Source organism: Caretta caretta, chromosome 16 (assembly GCF_965140235.1).
Source record: "Caretta caretta isolate rCarCar2 chromosome 16, rCarCar1.hap1, whole genome shotgun sequence".
NCBI classification, from domain to species: domain Eukaryota; kingdom Metazoa; phylum Chordata; order Testudines; family Cheloniidae; genus Caretta; species Caretta caretta.
Window position 1 is genome coordinate 18,587,048 of NC_134221.1, and position 17,415 is coordinate 18,604,462.

The 17,415-nt window shown below is 44.0% G+C and overlaps 1 protein-coding gene across 3 annotated transcripts in view; it reads left to right on the forward strand.

Moving 5' to 3' along the window:
- Positions 1 to 17,415, forward strand: part of COL5A1 (collagen type V alpha 1 chain) — a 252,466-nt gene that overhangs the window by 148,505 nt on the left and 86,546 nt on the right. For all 3 annotated transcript variants that reach the window (XM_048822900.2, XM_048822901.2, XM_075120566.1), the window contains exons 16-25: positions 535 to 588; positions 1,572 to 1,625; positions 3,984 to 4,037; positions 5,754 to 5,807; positions 7,537 to 7,581; positions 11,182 to 11,235; positions 12,691 to 12,735; positions 13,807 to 13,860; positions 15,338 to 15,382; positions 16,612 to 16,665. In XM_048822900.2, coding sequence (XP_048678857.1) covers positions 535 to 588; positions 1,572 to 1,625; positions 3,984 to 4,037; positions 5,754 to 5,807; positions 7,537 to 7,581; positions 11,182 to 11,235; positions 12,691 to 12,735; positions 13,807 to 13,860; positions 15,338 to 15,382; positions 16,612 to 16,665 — 513 coding nt within the window. The remainder of the gene's footprint in view (positions 1 to 534; positions 589 to 1,571; positions 1,626 to 3,983; positions 4,038 to 5,753; positions 5,808 to 7,536; positions 7,582 to 11,181; positions 11,236 to 12,690; positions 12,736 to 13,806; positions 13,861 to 15,337; positions 15,383 to 16,611; positions 16,666 to 17,415) is intronic.

Genomic DNA, 17,415 nt, shown 5'->3' on the forward strand with positions numbered 1-17,415 from the left:
ATTTGATGTACGGAGGACTCTGTCCAGTGAGGTTAATGTCACATGTTCTGTGATCCCTGCGACCTTTGCTAGTGGCATTGTCTTAGCTGGTACATTACTCGTCTCCTTCTCTGGTTTCCACCCTTGTTCTTTTATCTCCACTGAACCACCCGAGGAATGAGTGGCTCTGCCTTTATACATTTGCTTACTTTGGGCCAGGTTTACAAAGGGGTTTAGGCACCTAAACTAAAAGATAGTGGCTTACCTTAAGTAGGTAAGGTGACAAACTTCAATGGACTTTCAGTGGGAGCTAGGCACCTAATTCACTTCAGCACTTTTGAAAATCCCACTGGGTATCTCTAGGCACCTAAATATCTTTGTAAATCTGCCCAGTTGAAAAGATATGACAAGATGGGACTTAACCCTTCTTTTAGCTGCACTGGACAGGCCTGGCTAGAGTGGGCCTGTGTCTTGGTCTTGTCCTCTGGAGAATGTGCATACGGTGTATCATCGTCTGCTTCGTTTTTTCTCCCCACTCTCTTCAATCTATTGCAGGGTCCACGAGGCACTCAAGGCCCCCCAGGCCCATCAGGAAAACCAGGCCGCAGGGTAGGTGCACTCAGAATCTCTTTGACGTATTTGAAATCGGCTTCCTGCTGCTGCTTAGCAACTGCTGAGGGAGAGGGGGCAATGAGTGTGTCACTGAGAAGGTGATACATTGCCGGTGACTACCCGCCCCATGTCACAGTCCTACCCAGGGGCCAGACTACGTTGGCTTCTGCGCATGGCAGATATCTGTAACAGGGAGGCCTCCCAGTACCTCTAAACTTATATACATATAATGGGGAGGCCTAACGGCTCTAAGGCATAAAAAGAGGGATGATGGGGTGAGGTGCATTTCCCATTGTATTCCACACTTCCCATCTTCTCCTATACGGTTGCTCCTCAGTGGTCCAAAATATACCTGCACGCATGCATTGGGCGTGATTCTCTCACACTGCTTTTGCTGTAACTCCATTGGCTTCACTGGGTTACTCCGGATTCTCATTAGGGTGAGCAAGGATCAGACCCATGGGATATACATACAGGAGATCGTGTACATTGTATTCACACCCTATGCATGCATCTCCACAGGTGCACGTTAAGAGGTTGAGCTTAAACGCCATGTTGCTTCTGCATGCTAGAGCGTCGGCTCCACTTGCTGGTGGGAGAATTAAGAAACTATTTTGCATGACCCATTCCTGGGTTACTAATAAGTTTTTAACTCGTTACAATCTATGAACACCATAATTAATATTTCTTGCAATGTGCCGATTTACATTTTATTCATGTCTTCTCTTTTAAATCAATGGCCATGTCTCGGTATCCAGGGTCCCTACCATTTTATATTGTACCCTTGGTTAGAGAGCCAGGCAAAGATAGGGCTGCTGCTGTCACAAAAACAGACCGTCATTTTCTCCCCACAAGGGAAACAGTCCCACTGCCAGTGGGTTCTGAATTATATAAAACTTCATTCAGCCACAAGCCAAAGAGCAGATGTCCCTGTGGTCTTGCTCAGCTTTTGTACTTGATTTGCCTTTCCTCTCTTTCAGGGACGTGCTGGCAGCGATGGTGCCCGGGGAATGCCAGGGCAGACAGGACCAAAGGTAGCTTTACGCATTTGTATGCTCTTTGCATTCACATCTGCTTTGGCAAACACAAACCAAATGGACCCTAGACAGAAGGAATTCAGTCCACTAGGAAGGGAAAGGTCCAGCAGTGTCTATATAATCATGGGCTCAAAACATTAGAGGTGGAAATGAGTCACCAGGGTCAGACAACAATAATGAGAGATTTTTGGTACAAGGTTTGTTAAACCAAAAAATTCCTTTGAGTAAGAAATATGCTCCCTCTGTGTGTGTGGTTGAAGAGCAAAGACTTTGGAATCCCAATTATGAAAAACACACAATGAGCAGTTGAAAACGTCATGAAATCAAACTACAGAAAAGTACCCATTAACTGGGTAAGGAAACTTACAAAGTGTGTCGTGAAATTTTAATATCATATATGAGATGAAATCCCGTACTTCCCTGTGATCTTGTACTATTCGGAAGCAAGAAAGGAGCTGTTCCACCAAACTGAATGCAGAGGAAGTTTGCCCAAGGAATCGTATATTAGAAATGTTAAGTAGTTTATTATGTAGATACTTAAAACTGGAATAGATGGGAGTTTCTTGATACAGAGAAAGGAGTCTGCAAACCATTTATCCAGTAAAGTGTGCATTAATGAGTGTTGTCTGTCCTCAGAGGAGTGAATGCCAGGGAGACATGAAAACCAGAATAATGAATAGTAGCCGAGATGGTGACTAATTCTATTGTGGGCGGACTTCAAGGGGCACTCTAGAACTTGACCAAAAAAAATAGCCATCTTGTTACTGCTCATGTATCTTGTGTAGGCAACTTCAATTGCTTGCCAGGTGGATTTATCCTTCAATTGCTCTGGCGTTACAGACTATTCCTGCTTATAAAGTATAGGGATGGAGAACAGGAGGAGAGGCATGCAACTATAATTCCATTATAAGTTAAATTAGCATGAGAGCATGTTTAGTGGCTGGCAGAGTAGAATGGGACACAGGATTTCTGGATTCCCAACTTTGTTAGTTTACTATGTGGCTGGGGACAAGGAATTTCAGCACTTACACAGGGATAACAAAACCTATTTTATGGGTGAGGTGTGCCAAGTCCAGCATCGTATATGGAAGCACCCAAAATCAGCACTCCCTTTTTGTTTTCTTCTCAAATTCTGATCCTGGTGTGTTTTGCCCATGGATGCTCAGGCAATTTATCGTTGCTTTTTAAGCATAAGGCCCTCCTTCCTCCCTGCTTTTATTTGTCTAGCAGGTTGTGGGCAAGAGGGTGGATTGCAAGGGGTCAGCTGCTGGTGCACTATAGAGTACATTTCGGTGACAGATGACTAAGCCACAGAGTGTGATGCCCACTAGTGATTTTCCTTGGTGAGGTGACTGGTTACTTATATACTCTGCTTTGCAGACCCCAGGGGCTTGTTCCAGCATAGCCAAGTCTCTGCTGAACTGATCCATGGGAACGTCTCTGTTTTAGATCAGTGGTGCAATTCCCAAACTTTAGTCCTACACACAACTTCTTCCTATCAATTAAAATATCAATGGATAAGTGCTGCTGTGAGAGATCCTCCAACAGGCTCTGTTTGCACAGGATAAATCCCACCAGCTTCGAATGATGAACCTCTGCAGGGCAGAGGCTACCCAGGGTGCTGAATAATAGATGGATAGGAGTTTTATGATGTACATTTTCTTTCCACTTGGTTCTCAAGTAAGACCAGAAACCTCAGTCACTTTATTGAAAGGAACATCCACTTAAACTCCAAAGAGAAGTAATCAGATTTAACATCCATCTATTTTCCTTCTTAGACCATAAACTTTCTTGTCTTTGATCCTAATTTTATTAACTCAGTTTCCTGTTTCGTTTCTTTTTTCCCCTTGAGTCCCTAGCAGGATTACAGGGAAAGCTTTGGCCAGAAAGGTGGGATGCTTTCTGAGGGGGCTTAGAGATTGAATTTGAAGAGGTGCTGATGGACATGGGAAAGTTGCTATTTAGGTTGCTACCCAGGGGTTATGATTAGTAATGGCATGAAATTTAGACAGTGAAAATGTGGACTGAATATCGCAAAAACTTTCCAAAAGGGGGATGTGTTTGGCAGTAGAATACTGTCCCAGGAGAATTGGTGGAAGCCACATTGCTTGAGAAACAAAGATAGGCTGGAAAAATCATTACATGTACAATGGCAGTAATCGGCGAGATGGGTAAGATGGCATCATGGAACTTTTTCATCTCTAATTCTGAAGTCCTTGGGGCTGAGATAAGAAGCTGAAACACTGTCCAATGCCTGTGGATAAAATCGATCCCTCCTTGGCCCAGAGACTAATCAAAGTGGAAAGGGGTACAACAGTGAACAGAAATCTGGACTGACCTTGTCTTTTCTTGTAGGGTGACCGAGGTTTTGATGGGTTGGCTGGTTTGCCTGGTGAGAAGGGGCACAGGGTAAGTTCTCATTTCCACAGCATCCTGGCGACAATCTTAAAAAGAGAAAAAAACAAACAAAATGGCTATGGAACATTATAAAGGGTTATTGAGCTCCCAAATGGACCAGTAGGGGAGTGATACGGTGTTCTGAGTCTGTTGGGAGTTGTGTGGAGTGTGGTTAGAACTAAGAGGGAGACATCATGGGTTGGCCATTGTAAGAGGATGACAGATCTCTGTAGGAGTGCATAGGACATGTCATAAAAACACATCCAACCACAGTGTCCGCATGGCGGGAAGCCATTGAGAGCTTTTGAAGGCACATGGAAGGGGGGGAAAAAAAACCAGCAGACTTTTTGGAGGAGGTAACAAACCCCAGAAAAGTAGAAAAGAAGCAAGAAACAAAACCTGCTTTTATGGTGTTGTTATTGATGAAAGGCAGCCCCAAAAAATGGGATTCTTCTGTGTGCTTTGCAATTAAGCAAGAAGCCAACTCTTTTGGCAGGCAACCCGCCACCCCCACCCAAGAATGTAACCATTACTTTCTAAAGCAAGGGGGGAGTGTTTTTAGCAGTGGAGGAGATTACATGGTGATTACATGCTATGGTGGGGCGGAAAGGTAGCGCATAAGGGCAGTGTTTAACCAGCTAGAAAATGCTGTGATGTGTTTGGGTTGGAATGGGAACTATGCAGCAAAGCCAAGGTCCCTGTTCTCCGAGAAGCTGCTGTGCGTACCTTCGACACCCTGGCTGGTTTTCGTACCCATTATGAGATGTCATGGGGAAGGTCTGTGATGGATTGTGCTAGTCCAGTGAAGCAGGCCCTGTGAGTTCTGAGGCTGCTGTTATACTGTAGAAAGGACTCTGAGATTAAGCTCTAGCCCTGGATGATAGCAAATGTGTCAGTCACAAGGCATTTCTCATACACCCAACGGGATCCCCCCTAAAACCCCAAGTTAATTCAAGTTACAGGGATGTTCAGATAACACGATATCCCTGTTTGGTGGGGGAACAGGCAGCTGTTCTTCGGGCAAGGATGGTTTCCTTCTTGCCAGTTTCACATCAGGGAGGGGCAGCTCAGGAGGCATGGTCATTATTAGTGAAACCGATCATGGAGGACAGGGCTGGCCCTAGGTTTTGTGAAGTGTCACACGCAGAGCACCATCTAGCACTCTTCTAGCTACCACCAGTGCCCCCACCTTTGCATACCCATAATACAACCCAGTTCCTGGTGGCCTCCAGACGCTATGGTGACATTTCTCCCTCCCCGCACCCGCCACCTAGATGTCATACACAATCTGCTCCTCCATTCCTGAAGCCCTGTGATCTCCCCTACATGGACTGGGAAGATAGGAGGTTGAGACGAAGCACAGCTATCTCCGCAAGAAGTGTGGGACTGGAGAGGCAAGTGTGGGACACAATCTCTCCCTGTTCCGTGGCAAAAGGGGACCACGGATGTGGGTTGAGGATGTTCCTCTGCCTGATGGATCACATGTGTGCACATGATAAATAGTGTCCTATATGGCTACGGAGTAGTGGCCATAATTCTAACGGGTTTTTGAGTGTACTAGGAGATGGGGAACAACTGAGCACCTGGTCCCACGAAGTTTGGGGAGCAAAGCGGTGGGGCCTGATGCTGCTCTCCCTCACACCTGCTTTACATCATGAGGGAGAAGAGAATCGGCTTGGCTTCTCTGGGGATTTCCTGAAGTGGCTGATTCTAATCTTACATTCCTAGGGTGATCCAGGCCCATCAGGTCCACCAGGAGCACCTGGAGATGACGGGGAGAGGGTAAGTTTATCTCTGAATACAGCTTCCTTTTGAATTCAGAACTATGCCCTGTAAACAAGAAGCAGGTGTGATATCAGACATGTAATGAAAACAAAGAGCAAGCAAGCGCTGGCGTGTTATTCAATGCAAAATCCTGATCATCTTAAATGAAGGGAGAGCATCTGTAGATCTTGGGGTAGACTGGAATTCTGCATCCATGCAACATTAAAACATATACTCATGACTCAGCCTGCATTACAATGGTTCTGATCATGTTCTCTGTTTGGCACTTGTTTTAACTGGTTAATTCCAGCTGGGACTAGCAATGGCACTGAACGGGGCTCACAATGAAGTAGAACTGGTTGAAATTTTTCATATGAAACCCATTTTGGTGTCTCCCGTCCCCCCACCCGAATGAAGATTTTTTGTGGAAAATTTTTGGATTTTTCAGTGTTTCCCTTTTGTTTTTACTAGTATTGAAAACCTGAACAATGTTGAGTTTTCCCCCCCCCCTTTCTCTTGCATTTTTCCTTTTATCTCCCTTTTTTGGTGGGAAAAGAAAAAGAGATTTATTATTGGGGAGGAAGGTCGAGAGAAGGGATAAAAACTGGAAAATGTTTTCCAAAAGGTTTTCTTTTTTTGCCAGAAAAATTGACAGGTTTTTAAAAAAAATTCACAAAAAAATATTAGAATGATTTTTTTTTTCTTTGTGAAATACACTTACCTACTTACCCTTTTTCAGTAAGTGCTAGTAAAATGCAACAAGGGCTCAGGGACAGGAGTTCCAGACTGCACTGGGGACTAAACATTAAAATGGTTTCTAATCCCACCTCTGGAATGGTTCATGTTAGCTTTAGACAAGTGACTTGTTTGTTTCCTCTATAAAACAGGCATAACACCTACCTTTCTCATTGATAGCTTGTGAGGATTAATTAGTTAAGCATAAAGTGCTTTGGAGTTGAAAAGACCTAAGTATTATTATTGTCCGTCAGCTGAACAATATGTAAGGAGATACAGTAACTCTCTCTGAGTATGTGATCAGTCTTAAATCCCAAGAGGGAAGAGGAATTGTTTGGGAAGGGGATATGACACAGAGAGAGTCTGACTTGGAATAATGGGATGAATTTTATTAAAAGAGGATTTAAGATGAATATCAATATTGATTTCCTAAGAGTGATATCCATCAGATTGTAAAATAGTCTCCCAGATGAACTGGAGGGAGCCCCATTGTTTGAATAATTTTAAAAATGAATCGGACAAAGCAATGAAGAATATTCTATAGGGAACAATGGTGCATTGGTAGGTGATGGAGTAGATGACCTAAAAATCACCCCATCTTTAATTTCTCTAATCTAAGGAGCCAACAGGTTAGTTCGGCTAAATTTAATTGCCATGCTGGCTTTTCTGTATTGGCTCCTCCATTCACTTAGTTACTAAATCTGCTGCTTATTGATCCACAATCCTTGAAGTGTTCCTACAATATCTCATCTGTTAACAAAATCCGTCTTTACAAACAGATGAATTATGAAACATCCTCAAAGGATTTATAATCTTCAGTAAATTCTGCACACATGACATTAGTCTCCAGGCTTATGAGGTCTTTCTTATGCACGATTACCATTTTATTACTCCAGGGAAGTTGGTTTTGTATGTGATTATTGTTTAACAAGGGTGAATCACCTACGAAGTGACTGAAATGTAGCTGATTTTCTCTCTCTCTCTTTCTCTTTTCCCCTCCACGGCCAAATAGGGTGATGATGGAGAAGTTGGACCCAGAGGTCTACCTGGAGAACCTGTAAGTACTTGCTAGTTCAAAATGTGGGCATCTCATTCTGCAGCACCTCAGTAACTCTGTAGTCCAGGGCTCCTGTGGCTAGTGCTGTGCTTTGCAGGGATAGTGGCAGATAGTCACATAGTGCTACACAGTGTGTTAGATTAAATCTTCAAGGCAGTGAAGAGACATTGGACTCTAGCTGTCACTTGCAGATCTGTTCTGTCTCTCCTGTTCACAGCCATTTGAAAAATCAAGACACATTTCCTCCAATTTATTTATTCTTCAGACATTTTCAGCTAAACTTCTCAGTAGTTTTGTTTCCTCAGTGGCCCCTTAGTTAAAATTTAAAGTCCAGAATTTGAGCTGTGTTGCTTAGCAGTGATTGGTCAAGTCGGATGAGCAGAACTCCTCTAGCCTGGCTGTGGAGTGAATGGTTCATGGAAAGTGTATGTAAGCTTTGGTTTCAATGCGTATTCAAGCACACACAGGCTAAGCATTCGTTTTTCCAGGGCATCCATGCCGGAAAAACTTGATCACACAAGTATTTGGGGAAAATGAACACTTGGGCCTTGTCTGGGTTGTTGAGACCACAGATACAAATTGGCTGTTAGACATCACTGTGTCATCTAACCCTGCTCAGAGTAGGGCCAAACCGCATGGCGCTTAAAATGCTAATGGCAGTTCCCAACCCACCTCCACTAAAGCCATGGTACTGCAAAGGCTTGCACAAATACTTAGCATGATGCCCCATGAATTGGAGTCACAGGATGAAATCCTGGTCCCACTGTGAGTTTTGCCGTTGACTTCAGTGGGGTCAGGATTCCACCCACAGGGCATAAAGGAAAGTACATCTGCAGATCTTTGCAAGATAAAGACCTAAGGCTCCTGATGTTGCTAACTTGGGAGTTGCTGGACCGGGGTTAGCAATGGAAGGAATTCCCTATTGTAGACAAGTCCAAAAGGGGATGCTAATGTGACCAAAGCAAATGCAGTGTAGAAGTTCAAACCAATATTGCTAGAGAATGTTTTGCGATATTCACTCAGCTCTCCCAAGAATTAATTTCTGCCCATTTGAGAGATCCAAAAGCACAGTTGCTCCTGGCACCAAATAATCCTGACTTCACTGGCAACAACAAAAACTTTTTCTGACAATATGGAGATGCCTCTGTGCAATGAAATTGTCATTTCATTAAAATCAGCTTATTCTAGTGTCCAAAACATGTTTTCTTTGTATTAAAAGGAATGTGAATTACCTATCGTATGCCATCAGTTTTGCTTTTATGCTGTCTTGTTGTGTTGTTGTAAATACCACATTAGTGATACCAGAGTAACTGACGAGAAATGTTGGGAACGTAGGAAAGGAGAGGGTTGGCATTTACAGACTCATTGGGACTAAATTATACATGAGATGTCTGATTAACTTCTGGAAACATTCATCAACCTAGCGATCTCCTTAATACATGTCTAAAGCATGCATGGAAACTATTTTTAAATGAATAGAAGAAAAAAAGTGGCTGAGGGCCCAGTCGGGAGTAAGTAGAAATTATAATATAAGAAACTTTGGCTGATAAATATACTTCCCCAATCTGCATGGACATCTCCTAATGCCATCAGCCAAATCCTGGTCCCATCAAAACCAGTGCCAATTTTGATGGTAGGGTATGGCCCTTTATGTTTTACTGGTGGCACCTTAGAATTTGTTCCTGTAGGCATCTAATTCCATTCTGCTGTCATTTGTTAAAATTCCTGAAGCCAATTCAGTCAAGGGAGTTGTTTTTGGGAGGCCCAGGCATGCAAAGATTTAAGCACATGGGTATTTTCCAGCCTTGCCAAGGTATGCAGACGATCAGTAGTAACATTAGTGACCAGTTGTGCTTAAGCGTACGTCTTTCCAGACTCAGGCCCATGTGTTCTGTTTTAATGGTAAAAACTATCATGTTTTATCTTTTATTTTAACTCTTCTGTTCTGTCTGTCAATCAAACATAGTTTTTGTCCATGACAATGAACGAACACCGGTAACGAAGGCTACATCTAGACAGCAATAAAACCCCCATGGCAGAGAGTCCCAGAGCCTGGGTCAGCTGATGGGCTCGAGCTGCGGCTTTAAAAATACCGGTATAGACATTCAGGCTTATGGGCTCTGAGACCCTCCCCACTTGTGGGGTTTCAGATCCTGAGCTCCAGCTTGAACCGAAACATCTGCACTGCTATTTTATAGCTCGCAGCCTGAGCCCTGGGAGCCCGAGTCACTTCCCCCGAGCGTGGTGGCTTTTATTTCTGGGTAGTTGTACCCTAATGTAACAGAGGGCGTAGGTTTAAAAATGAGGCTTTCCACAGACCCACATGCCCAGTCTGTCTCCCTAGGGATCTGTCTGAGAGCTGAGCTTAGATTCCTCGCTTTGAAAACTAGCTTCTAAGGATGGGCTTTTCAGAAATGCCCAAGTGCTTTAGGAGCACAAGTATCACTCCCAGTAGGCCTTGTGGGCCTAAATCACTTAGGTCCCTTTGGAAATTCCACCCCTGGTAATTTACCTGTTAAATACAAGACTCAAACGCAATAACTCCCTGAAGTTGCCACTATGCCTCCCAGCGTGAAAAGTCAGAAATGTGAGGTAAACACCACGAGTCGTTTATTACCTTTGACTAGGATGGCTTGCCTTTTGGAAATACAAGTGAAACATACAATTGAGACTGAATGCTTTTTTTCCAGCCCTGCCAAGGCCAATAGAGTTTCAGTGGCACAAATTAAATCCAGTGAGATTTGAAACACCCACCCCAGTGCTGCCTGAGCGGTGTGAGTTTATTTCACACAGTACTGTCCACCTAGCAGTATTTACTCTGAAGTATTTTGTAGGTCATTGCTTCCACAGCAGGAGAGTGCAGGAACAGGAGTGATTTACTTTGAAAGTTGGTTAAAGTGGGCCCTGTTCGAATATGAAAAATAAATGTCTCCATCTGTGATGGCTAACCTTTTTTGAAAAAGCATCCCAGACACACACACACTTTCTCTCTCTCTTTCAGTGGTCCCCAAACTTTATACCTCGTGCCCCCCCTGCCCCCATCCATGCTGCCCCACAGAGCCGGGGCCAGGAGTGGGTCCAGGGCTCCGGGAGGGGGGATGCGGACAGGGGTAAAGGGGCCGAGGCTGTGGCCACAGCTGGGGCTGGGAGCAGGGTGGCGCTCCCTCCCCCCACCCCTGTGGGGGATGGCCTGGGTCCCAGATGCGTGCCCCTGAATGTTCTGATGCCCCCTAGGAGGGGCACACCTCACAAATTGGGGACCTCCGCTCTATTTTATGGCAACATCAATTTATAAAATAAGATATGGAGCATGTATTATTGTGGAACATGCTTTAACATGTGTGATCCAGCAAGATGCTGAGTAACATCAACCTTCACTGATTTCAGTGGGAGCAGAGGGTGCTCAGAACCACTCAGGAACAGACCCTAAGGAAGGTGCTATGAAGGCTTTGGCTGGGCAATATTTTTTTCCCCCGATTCTCTTAAGGCCTGAGCCAAAGCCCATTGAAGTCAATGGGAGCCTTTCCATTGACCTCAGAAAGGCTTTGGGTTGGGCTCTTCATAATTGGTGCTTCTAAGCATATTTGTTTCCACCTGCAGGGACCCCGAGGTTTGCTGGGACCAAAAGGGCCACCAGGTCCCTCAGGACCGCCGGTAAGTTGCACAGGCTTGCTGTTTCTGCTGTTCTGCTCAGCAAGTTCTGCTGAGTTCTCCAGTCAGAGCTAGCATGTCCCACTGAGGCACTCAGGCAGATAATCCAAGTGGATGATTTTATGCATCTGTGTTGTGAAAGCAGGAGGTATAAAGAAGGGGTTAAAACTCTAAGGCCATATTCAGCCCTGCTTTGAGCCCAGCGTCAGTGGAGTCACTCCCATGCATACCAAGGTGGAATTTGGCCCATAGAGTAAATTAAACATCTAGGCCAAAGTTAAAAGGAAGAACATAACTTATTACCACTGTGGCTTTTCTATTAACTCGTGCCTGAGTCTTTTGAAGCCTGGTTTAATACAGTTTTTTTCACGTTTTTCAAGCTAAATCCAAGGAAAGAGCATGCAGCTTTTCAGTCAGGCCTTTTAAGGAGATAGAGCTTAGTCACGTCGTCTGTCTTAGGCTCCTTGTTCCATGAAGTGCTGGTGTAAGGACCAGCTCTAGAGATCGTCATGGGTGATTGATCCCCAAGACGTCAACACGCAATGCCTCTAGCTGTTACTCCCTTCACTGGCAACAGTTATAGATAATTATTCCCTTCATGGACCAGCCACTATAAGAGGCCATGACACCCTTAGTCAGTGAGTTCAGAGGCCTTCAACTTCCATTGAGACTTGAAGGGAGTTGAGGATCTGGTCCCTAAAGTGGCTTATTTAGTAAGAGTGCCCAATAAAAACCGATCTCTGGTCCTGTGCAAGGAATCAACCTGTCGAAGGCTGGACCCCCCAGCTGGTGCTTTCTGATTGGCTGTGAGCCGTGATGCCACAGACTTACCTATGGTACTCTGTGAATGTATGAAGCTGAATTTTTTTTCCTGGTTTCCATATATAAATTCCTTTCATTGCCGATGGACGAGGCTGCACTTCCTAAAGGACTGCAGCATCTCTGTGGGGCTCTCAACTAGCCTTCAGCAATAACACCATCAAAACACAGTGGGACAAATCCTCACCTGGTGTAAATTAACATAGCTTCCGCCGACTTCATCCATTGTCTTCTAATGTGCTAATGTGCTATCTACCCATCATTTCTATAAATCTGTCCACTGTTCAGAAATAATCTTCCTACAGTCAATATACAGCATTTGCACAATGGTGCTGAGTTTTCTCTGCAGGCGTAAAACCGATGGAAAAAATGTTGAAATGGTCTTTGAAAAAAAAAAACCCAAAACCGAATAACCAAACAAAACAAAATAATCCAACAACCTGGCATGAATTCTTGGCACTAGCTGCTTTGCCAGTCACCTTTAGGAAAACATTCTGTTTCCACTCAGCTGTTCCTTTTAGTCCAGAGGGCCACAGAGTATTTGATTAATTTTTACTGCATCTTCCTGCTATTTTTGGCTCAAAAGAGCCAGATGTTTTCCCAATTTAATGCTGTTTATTTTTTTTAATCCCTACTCAGGGTGTGACTGGTATGGATGGACAAACAGGCCCAAAGGGGAATGTGGTAAGTCTTCACTACTTCCATCTATCCCCATACACTCTCTCTCTCTCTCTCCGTATAGTCAATCTTACATTAGATTTGTAATCACTGTTTAGTCCCTGTTGATTTCAAAACCAGTAGAGGCCATGGAGAATATCTTCCATGGTAAATGGATGTTAATTTATTATAGTTTGCAATGAAATTACATATTACATCCCTATGAAGATCAAACATTTTCATCATGATTTATGTTGTTATACCAAACAGCAAAATATAATCATTAAATCAAGAAAGAAACTATATACATTGTGGACTTTGTAGTTACATGAGTCAAATTCACCTCTATGCAGAGAAGCCAGTACAAAGCTGAAGCATGGTTTAAATTGGACTTGATTATTGTATAGTCTGGTCCTCTACAATGGTCCTTCATCCATCAATAATGCCTCCCCTGAGAAGACTACCATGGCGGCGGGGAAGGGAGGGATTGTTGTCTAGTTGTGAGACCAGGACACTGGCAATCAGAACTCCTGGGTTCTTTTCCCGGCCTTGCCAAACACAGCCTGTGGGATCTTGTTCTCATCACTTTGCTGTGGCATCTGAAGTAAATACAGTGATCATGATTCATAACAGGGCTGTGAGGATTAATTATTTGGTTTGTCAAATCCTTGAATGAAGGGTTACATACTTTTACACAAATACATAAGTGTTTAAGAGCAAAGTATTTTTTGATTATGGTTGTGATTTAAATAAATTTACCCTCCATGTCAGCATGCACAAATAAAATCTAAGACCAAATGGTTTCTGTGGCTAAATAATGAACTCAATAGCATTTGGTAGCTGGTGTGTTCTGTTTCCAGCACTGGCCACTAGCTGTGCTTTGGAGATAGGCAGTCACAGCCCTCCACAATTGCGAGTGAAGAATCCCTTCCGGACCCCTGCAATAATAGTCAGTTTACACCTAATCGCACGAGAATTCATTTCCCTTGCTTTAGCATGAATTGAAGTGTATATAACTGTTGGCCATAACACTATGGATGGACATTATTACTGCTATGGTTTTGAGCTTCTTTCAGCTCTTGCTTTGCTTCCTGGCAGGGTCCTCAAGGTGAGCCAGGACCACCAGGACAACAGGGTAATCCAGGTGCTCAGGTAAGGCAAGAAACAGCTCTTCTCCTCTATAGGAAAGAGTTGGGTTTATAGTTCTGTATGCGCTTTGCCCTGACCTGCAGAGTGGTTCAGATGGGACATCGCACAAAGTATTGACTAGCAATAAATACGTTTCCTAAAGGCGGAGCCTGGGCTCTAAATCTAAACAACCTCCAGGGCTTGAAGAGTGAAACTGAACCTCATTCTGGATCCACATTTTCCAGCTGACTTCTGCTGCTGTGATGGACCAAAGCCAGATCCAAGCATCTCCTTGACTGAGGGAGTCAGTTATCTGGTTCTAAATCCAAATGTGCTGCCCAGTGTCATCTCTGATTTTTAATGTGCTCATTATGGAAGCAGTGGGAGCCGGTGGCTATTGGACTAGGAGTCAGGAGACCTGGGGACGTATTCTTCAGTGCTGTTGTTGAACTTCTCCGTAACCTTGGGCAAGTCACATCCCTTTCTGGTGCCTCAATTTCCCCATCTTGAAAACAATTCTTATCATAGAATCATAGGACTGGAAGGAAACTTGAGAGGTCATTTAGTCCAGTCCCCTGCACTCATGGCAGGACTAAGTATTATCTAGACCATCCCTGACAGGTATTTGTCTAATCTGGTCTTAAAAATATCCAATGATGGAGATTCCACAACCTCCCTAGGCAATTTATTCCAGTGATTAAACACCCTGACAGTTAGGAAGCTTTTCCCAATGTCCAACCTAAACCTCCCTTGCTACAACTTAAGCCCACTGCATCTTGTCCTATTCTCAGAGATTAAGAAGAACAATTTTTCTCCCTCCTCGTTAACAACCTTTTATGGACTTGAAAACTGTTATCACGTCCCCGCTCAGTCTTCTCTTCTCCAGACTAAACAAACCCCATTTTTTCAATCTTCCCTCATAGGTCATGTTTTCTAGACCTTTAATCATTTTTGTGGCTCTTCTCTGGACTTTCTCCAATTTGTCCACATCCTTCCTGAAATGTGGTGCCCAGAACTGGACACAATACTTCAGTTGAGGCCGTATCAGCACGGAGTAGAGCAGAAGAATTACTTCTCATGTCTTGCTTACAACACTGCTGCTAATACGGCCCAGAATGATGTTCACTTTTTTTGCAACAGTGTTACACAGTTGACTCATATTTAGCTTGTGATCCACTATGACTCCCAGATCTTTTTCTGCAATACTCCGTCCTAGGCAGTCATTTCCCATTTTGTGTGTGTGCAACTGACTGTTCCTTCCTAAGTGAAGTACTTTGCATTTGTCCTTATTGAATTTCATCCTAATTATCTTCATTTGTTCTATGGATGAAATAAGCTATCTAAAAATGAAGTATTAGCATCTTCTGTGAGACATTTCGATAACTATTGGAAATACCAAGTCATTGAAAGTGTTAGAAGGATGCTACACTGAGGTGTTGCAAAATAAATTTGGAATGATTAATTTGTTTCTTAACCCCCCTACCTTTTTTTCTTTTCACAGGGTCTTCCAGGTCCACAGGGTGCAATTGGTCCACCAGGCAATAAAGTATGTTAATACACTGCAGCTGTGACATAAGTCAGCTGTTGCCATTAATATGCATTTGTCTCCTCAGATACTCCTGTTTGCCTCATGCAATATCTGTTTACAGCTGTATGCCTGAAAGTTTAATTTGTCCTGCTCCAAACAGGGCAGAGAGGAGGAAACAGAGTTTGTCTCTAATTCAAAATATTTGTATTCACGTCCGATTTTAAGAGAAACATTTTGAAGACAGTCTGTGTAAAATGTTAGGAGTTGACTTTAAATTGTCTGTTTCTGAGGCTAAATATGCAGAGATGTATAAAGGGACAGCATTTGTAAGATATAAAGGGACAACATTTGTAAGAGCATGGGGATTCAGATAATTTAATGAGGACCTTCACCCTGGGAGATGGGCCAAGTTACACCGAGTTTCCATTTTGGCTTAATGTACTGTTCTCACTGGGCAAATTCTACCCTCCCACCCATGCAGCACCCTGGACTTTAAATCAGGCAAAATGTTGCCCACTGGAATGACGGGACTAATTCATGTTCCTGAGTGCATTTGCATAATTCCCACTCCACTGACTTCCTTGGCATGTATCATTTACCCAAACACGAGAATTCCCCTTATTGTACAGTATTATGGGATCATTGACCAAAAGCTGTCCAGGAGAAAAATGAACAGAACGGATTATCATTTTAAAGGACAAAGGCATTTCTTGTTTAATTGCGGAGTCACACACTCAAGTTATGTAAGTATAGCCACTCCTTGACGTGGTCAAGGGATCAGGATTCCTATTATTAAAGGAGAGTAACACAACTGCATTTAAACGAGAAGGTGAGGCAGATAGGGCAGTCCCCCCCGCCCCCCATTCTTTCCATTTGTCATAATGGTTTGTTTTTCTATTATGTGATTTTATGCTCTGTGGGCCCAGTTTTCCAGCACCCTGCACCTTGTGTGGTCATTTACATCAGTGCAAAATGCTGCCCAGGCAGGATGGTAGTGCTTTGTACCAGCCTTGCGCTCAGTTTGCACTGGTGTGAAAGGCGGGGCAGGGTCAGGCCCTGCTTGTTGAGCCATTGCATCTTTTCTAAAGGATCTACCTGTACATACAACATTTGCGAGACCAGGTTCAGACAAAGCAAAAGATGTGCCTGTAACATGATGCCCTTTGTTCTCTGACTGTCGGTGTTTAATAACTTCTTGGGGACACTTGTTGCTGCAGTGATTCTGATTGTTTCTGGGTATTTTTTAGGGACCCCTGGGTAAACCTGGTCTTCCTGGCATGCCTGGTGCAGACGGCCCTCCGGTAAGTAGTCTGTTCCTAAGGTACCCCACCCCGCTTACCCCCTAGGGACCTGATGCTGCATCACTATTGCACCCAGCCGCCTTGGGAGCTCAGTAGGATCTTGAGCGCACAAGGTTTTACAAGATCAGGCCTCAGTCAGAATTTACACAAATGTCTCTGCCACGTTGCAGCGTTTGGTTCTCCTCTAGCCCCACATTACCCCAGTCTGGTTCTTCCCTAGGCGTGTTGTGCGCCTACTTCAATTCCCATCGATTCTAGCCAGAGTGGAGAGCACTCAGGAGCTCTCAGGATTGCCCCAGTAATAATCATTTTCAGTAAACAATGTTGTGAGTGAGGAATGGGCGTCATTTTAACGCACACTATGGATCCTGCGAAACCCCAGAAGCTCGGCTGAAATGCATGCTTAAGTGTATTGGACAGAGCACTAGCACTGTGAGTGCATCTCAAGCCAGTCCCTGTAAAGGGGGCGATGCATGCTGTGAATAAAAATGAACCCTTTTACCTGGACCATAGGTCTGAATTCAGTTGCTGTCTCAATCCCCACCTGTAGAGCTTAGAACACCAAGGATATGTCTGCACTGCAATTAAAAACCCGTGGCTGGCCCATGCCAGCTGAGTCAGGTTTGCAGGGTGTGAGCTACGAGCCTGTTTAATTGTGGGATAGACATTCAGGCTTGGACTGAAGCTTGGGCCCTACACCACAATTAAACAACCCTTTAGCCTGAGTCCGAGTGAGCTGGTCTGGGCCAG